Source organism: Oikopleura dioica, chromosome XSR (genome assembly GCF_907165135.1).
Source record: "Oikopleura dioica chromosome XSR, OKI2018_I68_1.0, whole genome shotgun sequence".
NCBI classification, from domain to species: domain Eukaryota; kingdom Metazoa; phylum Chordata; class Appendicularia; order Copelata; family Oikopleuridae; genus Oikopleura; species Oikopleura dioica.
Genome location: NC_137294.1, coordinates 3,464,111 through 3,477,043, shown reverse-complemented (window position 1 = coordinate 3,477,043; position 12,933 = coordinate 3,464,111). Strand labels below are relative to the sequence as shown.

Here is a 12,933-nt window from a genome sequence, read left to right as displayed (position 1 = left end):
CAGGCGCTGAAAACCAGAACACTAGCCCAAAAAACTTGATTCGAAAAAGTAACTGACTTAAAAGGATTAAGGAACTGATTAAATGGAAGAGAATACTCTATGGCCAGTGGTTGAGAAAATATTCATCATTCCCAGGACGATTAGACTTCTTGGAGCTTACATTTTAGTTTTGTTTATTGGATCAATCGTATTCGTAAAACTTGAACAGCCAGCAGGAACGGATTAATTCCTAAACTTTGTGAAGTAGTTAAAAAAGTTGTATCCGTTTAAGAACAAAACAGATGCTCTCTAGCTCAAGAACAACTTGGTGAAAAAGTTGCGGCCTTTGGAGACTCGTATTTCTACAAGTAATGAGAAGTAAAAGCCAGAAATTTCTCTAAACATTCAGGTTATCTCTCAATAAAAAAATGTGCAAGGGAATTCGGAAAATGAAGGAGCAGGGAGGCCTTGGCAGTCAGTTTGCAAAGAGCTCATCGTTGTTTTACAGCTGGGAGTCAGAAAACTGTTCAAAGGAATCATACGAATTGATTGTCAATCAGTTGATGAGCAATCCAGAGCTAGAAGAAAACTTCTTCCAGTTGTACGACCGAATAGTTGCGATATCACAATTTGAATAGGGTCGAAAAGTACATTGGGATTCGCCGTTTGATAATTTATCTGCTGACCCAAATAACAGAACGTTTCAACGAAGAAACGTTAGAGATATCTGGAGCGACCTTTCGTGCGCTAATGGAGGAATCTGCTTCAGTTGCTATAGGTTCTGGCTTCTTTATTTCTTTATAAATTGGAATCTTCAAGATCAATATACGAATTAAATATTAATAGGATCCAACCTTTTTGGGGTAACCATATTTTATAATTTTAATAAGCTTATTTATGCCAAATTAAAATTTTCTTAACAAAAGCCTCCAAAAGATAACTATGTGACTGCAAAGAATCACTGTCAAAACCAATGGAATCTTCATTCGTCTTTCTTCTTTGCTGGCACCGTGGCGACGACCATCGGATATGGTCACATGGTCCCTCAGGAACGCGGTTGACGAGTCGAAGTTCGACTGTCGAACAATGAATTTCTGATGTTTCGCCAACTTTGATGAAGACAGCAGAAGGACGAAGTTTCCTTATGATATTCATGCTTTTTGGAATCCCTTTTTTCGCGATGCTAACTCAGTCCATCAGTTCCGAAATCAACATTCACGTGTTGCAACGCAAAAAGGAACGGAGATCTGCCACGAAATCGACAGGCAAAAGTCAAATTTACTGTTAGATGTTCTTTTTTTTTCATATGAATGTCCATCTCCCTGAAGGGTATCATTTCACCGTCTTGCGACTATATCTTTGGTGGAATCGTTTTTATTATACTCGTGCCAGGTAAACGCACTCTATGTCGACCAGCTCATAATTTGTGTAGTGTATATTTTCTCTCGGATAGAAGAATGGACATTATTCGAAGCGCTATACTTTTCACTCGTTACTTTATCAACAATCGGCTTTGGGGATATTGTTCCTAGGGAAGATCCACCATCAAGCTATGCAATTTATAAGAAGAATGAAACAAGATGTCTCAACCACTTGGTGAATCCTATGCCTGCACAGCACTCGTATTTAAACAACCCATGCGATGAGACTGTATTCGCTGAAAATGCAGAATTGTATTTTGACATTTACAGGTAGACGGGCTGTTCTAAATTTTAATTGATTATTTAGGGTCTGCATCTTCTTTTGGATTATATGTGGTCTTGTGTGGCTCGGCGGAATAATCAAGTTGATATGTAATAAACTTGCGGAAGATGTTAGCTCTAGGTCGACGAAAACAGAATTCACAGTTGCTAATAATTCTATAAGGAATAAAATCTGCACAGAAATATGAATTAAAAAGCTGTATTTTCTTATATCTTATTTTATTTAAAACTGACTAGAGATAAGATTAATAATAGAACATTCAATTTTCTAATAAGAGAGGATGATGTCTTGTGAGAAAGATGACTAGCCAGTATCGAGATCGTTGAATCTATTTTTGATAGCTTCGCAGCTGCAGGAGGCTCAACAAACTGAATTCATTTTTAGAATAGGCCTAGATCTTCCTGTTTTCTTGCCTTGTACTCGATTGTGAATCCTCGACCAGTGTCACTTGATCATTTCATTAATGCTCATTTGAATTTTTCGAAAGTAAGATGAATTTTGAATGTTGTTGAAATGTTCCTGAAGTCGCTGCCGAAGATGATATCCAGTTCGTTTGACTCCGAACTAAGGAATGAGTCGCTCACTCTTGGTCCACAGAACTGGTAGGAAATTTTCTCTCGCTGCTTGGGGTCCTCGATCGTTATCAAATCATAGCACAACAATGAGTTTCCTTCAACGACGAACTCTATTTCAAATTCACAAATAAACTTTCTTGGTGATTTTCAGTCTTTTTTTTTTAATCTCATTTTAACGAAGAATCGCCACTTTCCCGAAAAGCGATGTTCATTCCTTCTGGTGCACGAATCTCCCATTTGCAGAACTCATTGTTAAAATAAGTCCCCGTTTCCAGATTTGTTCTCAATCGCAGAAGGCCTGGAGAGTGGTCATAGACACCCCCACAGGATGAATTTGAGGCAGCCTCGATGCAGAAGTCCTCACTTTTCTGACTTTCCAAGATCCACTCTCTATAATTTGCCACATTTGTATACGCCCCGGGATATCTCTCATCATTACAGCCAACTCCGAAGCTCGTAATGCCAGTTACATATCCTCGTGAATTAGCGTAGCAAACAAGGGGTCCTCCAGAATCGCCTTGGCATGTGTCCACTCCTCCAGTCGAATTCGCAGCGCAAAAAAAGTCTCGACTCTCCTTCTCTACGTGATACACACTAAAGACTTATTATGGTAAAGGACGCGCTTGAGTATTCCTTCCTGTTGCAATGTTCTTGAGAGATGACAGATAGAACACCTTCTTGGAGATTTTTTGCATAATTGTCGTTTCCGGTTAAATCACCGAAGCCAGCCGCATAACAAATCTAATTAAAGTCGATCTAAACAAATCTGAGAGACCACCAACTTTTTTTTCAGATGGAGTTTTGGTCGGAAGGCAAGCAGGCCTCGTTTTGCTATCGCAGGGGAGCGACTTCTTGAGCTTAATCAAGCAAATGTCATTGTAGATTCCTCGTTTTTGCTGTGAAAAACGGGGGTGGCATTTGATCCACTCTGCCGTTGCAAGCCTAGCATTACTCAAATCCCTCTTCGAATAGAAATTTAAGTAGAACCGATATCGCTGCGTAGGGATGAAGTTGTAACCGGAAACATTCTCTAGGCCGCGAATTTTATCGAGACCTATTTTTCGAGAATACCTTCAAAGACGAAACAATGCGCAGCAGAGATGATGAAGTTCGTTCCGACTAGCGTTCCTCCACAAACTTGACGGTAATTCCCAGCCTCGTCTGATTTTGCAATTAGTACAAACCATGGCCACGTGTCTGTTTTCGCTTTCTGGCTATTGGTGATTCTTAAATTTTTAATCAATTTTTTCTTCTTTTAAATTGTCAGTGCCTGTCAGCACGGCTCAAACCACAAGCACATTCTGCAATGCCAGTGTCAGTGTTCACCATCTCATTGTCGTCTATGAAACTGCTATTTTTGTGTTCACAATATTTTCACAAAAGGTCAATTGTTAAGTATCCTTTCAGTCTGATGCCAAAAAAAAGATTTACATCAAAATTTTTTGGCTTTGTATATAAAACTTAATAAATGTGAACAACAAACTGATCCATTCTAAATAATAGAGGACGTTGGTATACACGCCGGGTAGATTTGGCTCGCCACATCCGATACCCCAGCTTACTAGTCCGACCACCTCTGTACCACAAACGAGAGGACTTCCAGAGTCTCCGCGACAAGCGTCAACGCTCCCATTCACACTCCCTGCGCACAAATGAATGTCGCCATTGACGAAGGACGTGTATTCTGAGCAGGCTATTCAGATGTTCATCTATATTATGTGTTTATCGAAATCATCAGGAAACCCTCCTGAATAGAACCTCTGGCAGTGCTCATTCGAGAAAACTTCTAAAGTTGCCGTATGGAGCTGCCGTGGGAGGTCACCATTGCTCAGCACTCCATTAGTTGATTTTCCCGTTGCTCCCCATCCAAAGATTTGGCATTGCTGACTGTTCTCTCCATATGGCAAAAATTTGGCGATTCGGATGGGTGTATACTCGACGATCTTTTCTTTGAATATAATCACTGCGATATCATTTAGCAAAACACCGGGAGCAGGCGACTCGTAGTCAGGATGAATTTTAATGCTTGCAGGGTTTTCTATTTTCGTAGGAGACTTCGGGAGGTCGTCCCGCGATGAGACACCAAACACAACTCTGTAAATCGAAGTGTCTTCGAATATGCAATGTGCAGCAGTAATAGCCACGTGAGGGCTGACAAGAATAACTCCACAAATCAGCTGATCTGGCTCTCCTCTAGAATTAACTACCACCAAAGCGCCGAGCCAAGAAGGGGCTAAATCAACTGCATATCCGCCAACAACTCGAGTTTCGATCGATTCAATCTCTATTCCAAGCCCATTCGCGAAATAGAGCAGCCCAAAAAATGGAGTAAATTTCATTCTCTCGATATGGTCTCAGACAATCAGCAACATTTTGTTAAATAGTCTAGAGCCCATAAAATGTTTTGCCAGCTGGACAACGCTGGACCGGTTATTGTCAGGAACAATTATTTCAAAACAACTTGTTTGATCAAAATTTCCGGAATATTTTTAAGACATTTCCCTTATTTTTAATATGACTCAAATTTCATTTTTTAAGATTTTATTGCTTTCATTTTTGCAGCTATGAACGGAATGAGAAACAATCATGTTTGCTGCGTTGGATGAAGTTAGTAAAGAAGTGGCTCCGTTGGGCAATAATTTTGCATTCAGAATATTTGTACAGTTATCAAGGGTCACTCAGCTTGAGGTAGATGGCGCTGTTTTGTTAATAGATAAGAGGATCAGGCCATCTACCGACAGCCGAATTGAGTCACTTCGTCGATGAACTTTCTGTAATGGACAACGTTACTGTATACTCCAGCCTTAACAGTGGCTGATGACGTCGAGCACGTGTCAGAGCCAGCGATAGTGACACCGACAACAGCGAAAGACTTGGAGAACTGATCGAAGTAAACAGCGGGCCCACCAGAGTCACCCTGACAAGCGTCTTCGTTCAAACCAGGGTCGGTACAGATCCAACCATCATTGAAATAGCCTCTCCATTCGTCTCGGCAAGTTTCTTGAGAAGCCAAAGGAAGGACAATTTCCTTGAGTCGCTGAGAAGAAGGACCGACAGATTTAGTGCTGCCCCAGCCGGTAATGTAGAGTTTTCCATCAACAGGAGGAACGAACTTTGGAAGACAAGCTGGTTTTACGTAGCTAGTAATCTAAAAAACTTTAGTTGCTGCGTTCAAGAGAAAAATATTTACCTCTACTGGTTTGTGAAGTCGCGCGAGCGCAATATCGTGTTGTTGGTTTCCTACCCATGGCTGGAAACCCGGATGAGCGACGAAATAAGAAAGAGCTCGAGGCTGCATGTTCATCTCGAATGAATTCTTGTCATATCGACCAAGGTGAACCAAAAATCGAGAGCTGTCTGGTTCCATCATTCGGGTGTCTTAATAAATTGCGTTTATTTGTTACTTTTGACATAGACTCTATTCTGTCGAATAGACATGAAAAATGAGCTTACCGATCTCGCGTTTTCGCTTGTATCGAATGAAACAATGAGCGGCAGTAAGGATCCACTGTTTCTGAATGAGTGTGGCTCCACAGTGATGCAAGAAGGATGGCTCGTCAGTGTATGATCGTCTGAGAGACGCTTGCCATGGCCAGTATTTAATAGATCCAGCGTCGACACCACCGACAATCTTCTTTAGGTTAGCATTCAATTCTACTGGATTTCCGCATTCTTCGGGCCAGCACTTATCTGTAAAATATGTTTATAAATTTGTTTCAAAGGATAGTTTTTAGTTCGACGCAAAGAATATTTTGGTAAATACCGTCGCTCTGAGTAGGGAGCTCCATTCCAGGTGGTGGAGTTGGCGCTTTCGTCGTGGTGGTTGTTGTAGACATAGTGGTGTCAGGAGTGATGCCAAGAGCTTTCGAGAAAAGATTTCTCTGGCGACTCATTTCTAAGTCTAAAGCTTCGCCGTTGTATCCTAAATATGAATGTAATCCCACAAATTCAGCAGATGAAAAAGAAAATTTCCTCGAAAAAAAAAACGAATATTTACCCTGTGAAATCAAAAAGGCTCGCATCTGCTCCAATTTGGTCTCAAGCAACTGTTTCTGTTGATTAATTGGCGACTGCGTTGTAGTTGTTGTCGTTGTACTGGTCGTGGTGGTTACTGCAATTGAACTTGGGACAAGTGGCATATTTGTGGGCTTCGCAACGCCGAATCTCGCTTCGTAAGTTGACTGCCATTTTGCCAACTCGGCGTTCAACTGGTCGCCTCTGTATCCTTCTCTGATAAGTTGGGATTTCTTCGATTGAACGTATTGATTGACAAGCTGCATTTTGTAAGCTTCAACTGGATTGTTTGAGATAACTGGCCGTGTCGGCATCACACGAGTAGTTGTTGTGGTCGTCGTTGTTGTAGTTGGGCGTGTCGCAGGAGATGTTTTCTGGTCCTCGCCGATCTCGTTGATAAGATCTTTCAAATTTAGCGCTGCCGACTGTCTATCTGGTGTCTGCCATCCCTCTGCAACGGTTCCTGTTGAGATGAGTTTTCCATCGTCGCCGACAAAACGCTGCAACTCTGGGGAAGCATATCTCGGAGATCGACTTCTCGTTGCTTCTCAAGTTCGTTGACTATCTGGTCAACACTTTTCTGTTGCTGACGGAAGTCGTTTCCTGCGCCGGGAAGATTCGGGTGACCGGTAAATTGAATCAAGCTGGAAGGATTGTTAAGTTCGCCCATACCGATCTCTCCTCGGACATCATCAACCATGCCGAGTTTTCCTTGGATTTCTTGCCATCGTTCGAAACGAAGTCGTCGTTCTCTTTCTTCCGGCGTCTCCTCAACCGGTTCAGCTTCAACAGGAGTATCTTCCGAGTCCTCACCGCCTCGCGCATTTTCGAGCATATTGATCAAATCGAAAAACTCATTATCGTCGATGGGCGGAATTTCTGTCGTAAGCCCGATGTCAAAATCAGCTGCAAGGTCCTCATCGATCGGGCCTCGTCTAAAACACAGCGGGTAGATCTGCCCGTTCATAATTTTTGGTTCAGGATCGAAGCAACATCCTTGGTCTATGCAAGCATTGCAAGCGGGTATACCGAGATCCAGAGCTTCCTTGATGTCACATTTTTCTCGTTCTTCGACGCCCTGTAAGCACATGAGTTGTGAATGGTTTGGAACGCATGAGTGTTCCGCTAAATGCGCTTTCTTAGCAGCAAGATTTTGAACGAGGAAATCAGCTACAGAAGATGGAGTTTGTTCTTCAGGTTCAAGAGGAACACGCAAATGTGCAGGAAGATCCTCAAAGGCTTCTTCTCGCTTTCCATTGTTGTAAGAATGTTCAGCGTCGGCTACCTCTTTTTTGAAACATCGTGGTCCTTCTGAGCCACCGGGGACCCAAGCGAGATTCCAGCAACAACCGATTCGTTCACATTGAGTTTTTGGGACTCCACGACGGCCACATCTGGTTGCTTCTTTCACATTGATATCGCATGTAAGCTCTTGCTCTCCTAGAAACACGGCTTTCTCAACCAGCTGCTCGGCTTCTTCTTCCTCTTCTTCTTGAGGAGGCCTGTAACTACCGCTAGCCTGTGCGAGAGGAATGGCCAGCAACTCAGCTTCATCAGTTACGTCTTCGTCCTCTTCCATCATGGCGAAGTAGCAGTGTGGTGTCCCAGCAGGAACGTGCGAGTCAAAGCAGCAATCGAGTTGGAGACATTCGTTCCTCGTAATTTCCGGGTTCAGCGAACATTCCAATCGATCTTCGTGATCCATCATACACATCTCTTGCGTAACGAGACTGTGTACTGACCCTATAATGAAAATTTGGAACGATGATTAAGTAAAAGATAATTTGCCATTGAACGAATTGAGCTCCACTTATGTATGATTAGGGCGAGACGTGGCCTCTTTGAAAACGGAGCGCAACTCCACTTCCGCGAAAAATAATTTAGGCAAAGATTAAACGGATCGAATGAATGTTTTGAGTGTCTCTCTTATATTAAAACTTTTCCTGACGTAGTTTTTTATTTTTATTAGCGTAAGCTTCAAAAGTTCAGTCATAAGAAAGCGCAGTTAATTATCAGATTCGAGAATTTTGTGCAGAAATTTTAATATTCAATTAAGATATTAAAAATCAGCCTTTTTATTAACGTATTAAATTAATTAGGTCCAATAATCTTACTCATTATTTACATTATTTTTTCTTTTGATAAGTTATCAAAAATTATTTAACTAAAAGAAAAAAATTCCTGGCACTAGATTTAGATTTAGAAATATCTGAAATTTTTTCCACAGGTTTACAATGTAAATTTTACACCGAGTGGATTGAGATTTTAAGAAATTATATGATTGTTTCTTTTTTTAGTCATAAATTTTTAAATATAAATAAAGATAAAAGAATGCTAACCTTGTATCATGCTGCCCAAGAGCAGCTTAGTCGAGCTCCTCATCTTGAGTTCTTTTCTGTTTTTTTTACTGCTGGTGAGGTTTATTGGTTCTCTCTTGAATCTAAAGAAGGAGTCTTAATCGACCCTAAAAGAAAATAAATGAAGTATTTTTTATGTCGCCTGAATTATAAGAATCGAGCGGTGGTGCTAGCCACGGATGGAACGGACGGTGGCGTGGGCGCCTTAGCCGCGGGGATCCATCCTTCTCAGAAAACTACGTAAACCTGAGATGCGCGGGCACCAAGAGAACTTACATTCTAGTATAATCCAACGATTCTATCAAGTTTCTCAATGCCACATCGAAGATCACAGATCACGGACTATTGATGTGCAATTCAACTCTTCAAACCTCTGGTTGAATCGAATGCATTTATGCGCCTCTACTTGCAAACACACTGTCTGTCACTCACAGCTCATTCATGACCAATTCAATTGAATCTGCCTTTACTGATTTGCTTGGTCCATGAGCACTTGAATTGAACCGTAGCAAGTTTGAGGCGCGACGAAAACTTAGAAAACTGAAAATTGTTAAGCGAGTGAAATTTGTAGTCAAGGATCCTGTCGCGTCTATAGACGGCGATCTGCGAGATCACATGAACTCGTTTTTATCATAACGGAAATTGAGGTGCGAAGAAGCGATAAGGCACCGCTGGAGAGATACGGTCGCTGCTCCGGACTGTTGTTACTCAATAGGAGCACGGCAGCGCCACCACACCACGTAACTTTCCGCGAAGCACCGCACTTTCAACCAAACGTTCCATCCGCAGCTATTAAAAGACAATGCAAATCGATGATGCAAATATAGCAACTAACACCACACTCGAAATCAAATTAGTGATGATCACTCTTTGTCACAGAATTAGCTGAAATAGAACAATATAAAATCAATATTGCGAATTCTTGTGTTAGGAGTTAGCATGAGAGGTATTCACTGTAAAAAATATAGGACTAAAAGCAGGGTTATTCTTCTTCTTGACAAGTTTCTTTCAATAGCAAATCAAAGACGAGAGGTTCTGAGTTGAACCGAAAAGCCTGACTCTTTTCGAGTAAAGTCAAACTGGGCGAGCCAAAGTGAGTCCGATTCGATTGCATCAGATAGCCATTTGCCGTTACTTTTTGTCGAGAAAGAGAAAGAGAGAAATACCAATTTTAATTGTGGACTGTTCACAAGTGGCCGCATCCCCAACAAGGGGGCGAACACTAGCCAGTTGGATTATTTTTGGCGCTGCGTCTTTCCGTTCTTGCCCTGCTCGACGCTTTTTTCTTCTTTTTTTTTAGAAATTTCAAAAGCAAAAGATTTCTTTTCAGAAGTGGCGCCCCAAAGAGATCCGGTGGAGACGGCACTCCTTCGATACGAAGAAAGGTAAGTCCTTTGCTGACTCAATGAGTTTGACAGTGAATTGAAAAAGAGGACTTGGATCTAAATTTTAGATTCTAAAATGATAAAAGATCCTAAAAATTAGCAAACTGTTCACGGTTTTCCTTGGATGTTTTCTCGCCATTGCGTCAAGACCCGTGTGAAGGAGCTTTGTTTGTGTTTGACGGATGGAATGTTTGAGGTGGCTGTATTGTCCCGGAATTAGTGCCCCGCGGATATGATTATTTTTGAAAGTTTATCGATTCCAGCCAGATCCCAATTATGTTAAATCACCGCGGCGACTCGGACTCCTCGGACGGCGGCGGCGACCCGGCCCCGGTCCAGTTTGTTGTTTTTCCCGTTTTTTTTTTCGCAAAAGCTCGAAGAAACTTTTTTTCGCCCTTTTACTCGTATTTTCTCAGAGACAATAAATTTCATATCGTTAACTTCGAGAATAGAAGAACATAAAGGTAGAGTACAAACGGAACTGATCTGCATAATCTTAATTTGATTTTCGCGAGTTATCGATAAAAGTCGTTAACATATTTTAAGAACCTGAAAGAATATAACGTGCGTCGATGAAAGAAAAACATTGCATCGAAGAAGAATAGTTGAGAGAGAGTGATCCGCAAAAAGTGGGAGAATATGCCAAAGCAACGACCTAAACGAAAAGCCGCCGAGATCGCCACCCAACAGATTTACAACCAACGACTCTACAATGGCACACAAAGGCACTGCATGAGGCAAGACTTCAACCTTAGAAAAGTTGAACAAACGAAATTTAAGGAGAGTAGACGAAGAAGTTCGCCGCTTGAATCAAGTAGCGAGTTTGAGCTACGCGCAGATGACCCCGGTCGGTCAGGGGATCCCCCCTCATATACATCCTTCCCTTCAGGTTACGGGTTGTCTAGATACTACTAAACAGATGAGCACAGTCTGCCTGCGTTTATCATAGACTCGCTTGTTCCAGCTGAGGCGCCGCCGCCACCGTGGGAATTTGAACGAGACACGACTTGAAAGGCTGTGAATTGTTCTCCACGCAATTACTGCTTTGCAAAAGCAGTTGAAACTCGTTACGCTTCGCGTAAGAATTCTTATCTCATCCTGTGGCCATGCGTAAAGAATTTTCTAATGACCTCTTTGTTCGATAATAAAGCAGAATAGTAATAAGATCATATTTTGCAACCCAGAAAAGCACCTATATCCAGGTTCGGGGGTGTCCTATCCGTCCAGTGGCTACTCAACACATATCCCGCTCACTTCGCTGCCATACTCGCCGATGGGACCCATTGCTGGAGGTTCCTTCAATCCCTCCCCGATGATCGTTCAAATGACGCCAGAATCGCCCCAAAAAGCAAGCAATATCAAGAAAATGACAAAACAGGAATTCGAAGAACAAGTTGCGCGCCGGCTTGAGAATAAAATAGAACATGTCCTTGGAAAAGTAGACCCGGGGATCGAGATACTCCAGCGAGAAATGCAGGTCAAGGATAGATTGAGGTAAATTCAGCTAATGATAAATCAAAGGCTTTCATATTTTTTACTTAGACAAGCTGTCGCGAAGCGGCAAGCCAGAATGCCCCCCGCGTCCCTGGGAAATTCGCCGTCCACTTCAGCCTCGATTTTTTACACGCCATCGCCTTCGCCGACTCCAACATCTCGGGTTACGCCTAACAGTTCGTCATCTGCGTTCACGCCTGTGATTCGTAATGAGACTCTGACTTCGAAGTTTTTGGAGTCAGCTCAAACTGAAATGGCCTCCTTGCAATTGACGCCTAACATAACACCAATTCAAAGTGCCTACTCGAACATCCTTCTTGGGTGAGCTCGCTACTTCTTCCTTGATTTCAATCTTGTTTTTAGCGGCTCAAGCGGCTTTCCGACTTACGCGACTTATAGTGGGAGCGTTGCCGGTGCTCACGGCGTCCAGTTGCCCAGTACCGTAACGAGTCAGCCATATTTTCACTTACCTGCGCACCACCAAATATTTTACACAGGATCAGTTCCACCGTATTAGCCACACAATTCTCGACAACAGATAGCTGCACTTCTTTGACAGATAACTTCAATATATTCACTGCAGAGACCCTCACATGTTATTAAATCTATTTATCGACTTCAAATCGCTCTTATACACACCACGTGATCCGAATAAAATGACAAATAGAATTGACAATCCTGAATTGTGAAGCTCTAATCCAATAACGATTTATTACACATAAAAATTTTTGACAGTAAAGTTGTTAGCCGAATCGATCGACAAAATCAAATGTCTTCAAAAGATCTCTTGCTTATATGGGATCCTTTATTACCGAGTGGATCAGTTACGATTTGAAGTTCAAATTTTGAACTGTTATTCTACGGAATATTGTTAAACAGCTCCCCATCCTTTGCCCGATTTTGCTGGTGGCATGGCAGGAAAAAGTCGCTTTTTAGCCGTCCAGTGGGAATCGTACAGTCCCAATTTCTCCAAATCATTTCCAGTCATGCTCTGAAACATCTTGCCTGTGCTAAATGGATTTCCCTGAGAAAAACTAAATAAATACAACAAAATGATCATTGTGAAATAAGACGGTAACCTTTAGAGGTTCCTTTCTATTTATGCACTCCATCACTTGTGATAGTGCATTAATATGTCCAGTCGGAGGGGTGCATGTCTAATATTTCATTCAGATAATACAGTGTATGGCATCATTTCCATATTTATAAATAAAAAATACGGTAGCTAAGAAGGATCAGCCCATTTTAAGCAAACGGGTCTATTTCCATTTGAAGCTTCCGAGACTGTTCCTTTCTCTTACTTACCGGCTGTGGATAATACTGATAAAGATCAAATGATAAATATCTAAGAAGCGAACCCCCGCTTTGCCATGCCGAAAAAACTAATCATTCCTCTCTCGAGCACCACCATTTCCACACATATAA

The 12,933-nt window shown here is 41.9% G+C and overlaps 3 protein-coding genes and 1 long non-coding RNA gene across 5 annotated transcripts; 2 read left to right on the top strand and 2 right to left on the bottom strand.

Annotated features, from left to right (window-relative positions):
• Nucleotides 1-1,304: 1,304 nt before the first annotated feature.
• Nucleotides 1,305-1,853, top strand: LOC145709985 (uncharacterized). The gene is made up of 3 exons (XR_014134979.1): nucleotides 1,305-1,371; nucleotides 1,412-1,670; nucleotides 1,708-1,853. It is a non-coding gene; the product is annotated as an uncharacterized LOC145709985 (long non-coding RNA).
• A 2,953-nt stretch (nucleotides 1,854-4,806) lies between these two features.
• On the bottom strand, nucleotides 4,807-6,735 carry LOC145707485 (chymotrypsinogen B-like). Its single transcript, XM_081785015.1, has 5 exons — nucleotides 6,256-6,735; nucleotides 6,022-6,180; nucleotides 5,712-5,948; nucleotides 5,449-5,636; nucleotides 4,807-5,406 (listed from the first exon to the last, which is right to left on the bottom strand). Exons 1-5 carry the CDS (start codon nucleotides 6,584-6,586, stop codon nucleotides 4,990-4,992), a joined length of 1,332 nt encoding a protein of 443 aa, XP_081641141.1. The 5' UTR covers nucleotides 6,587-6,735; the 3' UTR covers nucleotides 4,807-4,989.
• Nucleotides 6,685-8,873, bottom strand: LOC145707483 (uncharacterized). The gene is made up of 2 exons (XM_081785014.1): nucleotides 8,612-8,873; nucleotides 6,685-8,015 (listed from the first exon to the last, which is right to left on the bottom strand). The coding sequence occupies exons 1-2, from the start codon at nucleotides 8,652-8,654 to the stop codon at nucleotides 6,685-6,687; spliced, it is 1,374 nt and encodes a 457-aa protein (XP_081641140.1). The 5' UTR covers nucleotides 8,655-8,873.
• A 1,008-nt stretch (nucleotides 8,874-9,881) lies between these two features.
• Nucleotides 9,882-12,547, top strand: LOC145706957 (uncharacterized). 2 transcript variants are annotated; one of them, XM_081784421.1, is made up of 6 exons: nucleotides 9,882-10,014; nucleotides 10,561-10,751; nucleotides 10,795-10,903; nucleotides 11,204-11,508; nucleotides 11,557-11,829; nucleotides 11,872-12,547. In XM_081784421.1, the coding sequence occupies exons 2-6, from the start codon at nucleotides 10,654-10,656 to the stop codon at nucleotides 12,023-12,025; spliced, it is 939 nt and encodes a 312-aa protein (XP_081640547.1). In that variant the 5' UTR covers nucleotides 9,882-10,014; nucleotides 10,561-10,653; the 3' UTR covers nucleotides 12,026-12,547. The 2 variants fall into 2 exon arrangements, with proteins under 2 accessions (XP_081640547.1, XP_081640548.1); XM_081784422.1 differs by lacking the exon at nucleotides 9,882-10,014 and adding an exon at nucleotides 10,231-10,478.
• The last annotated feature ends 386 nt before the right edge of the window (nucleotides 12,548-12,933 follow it).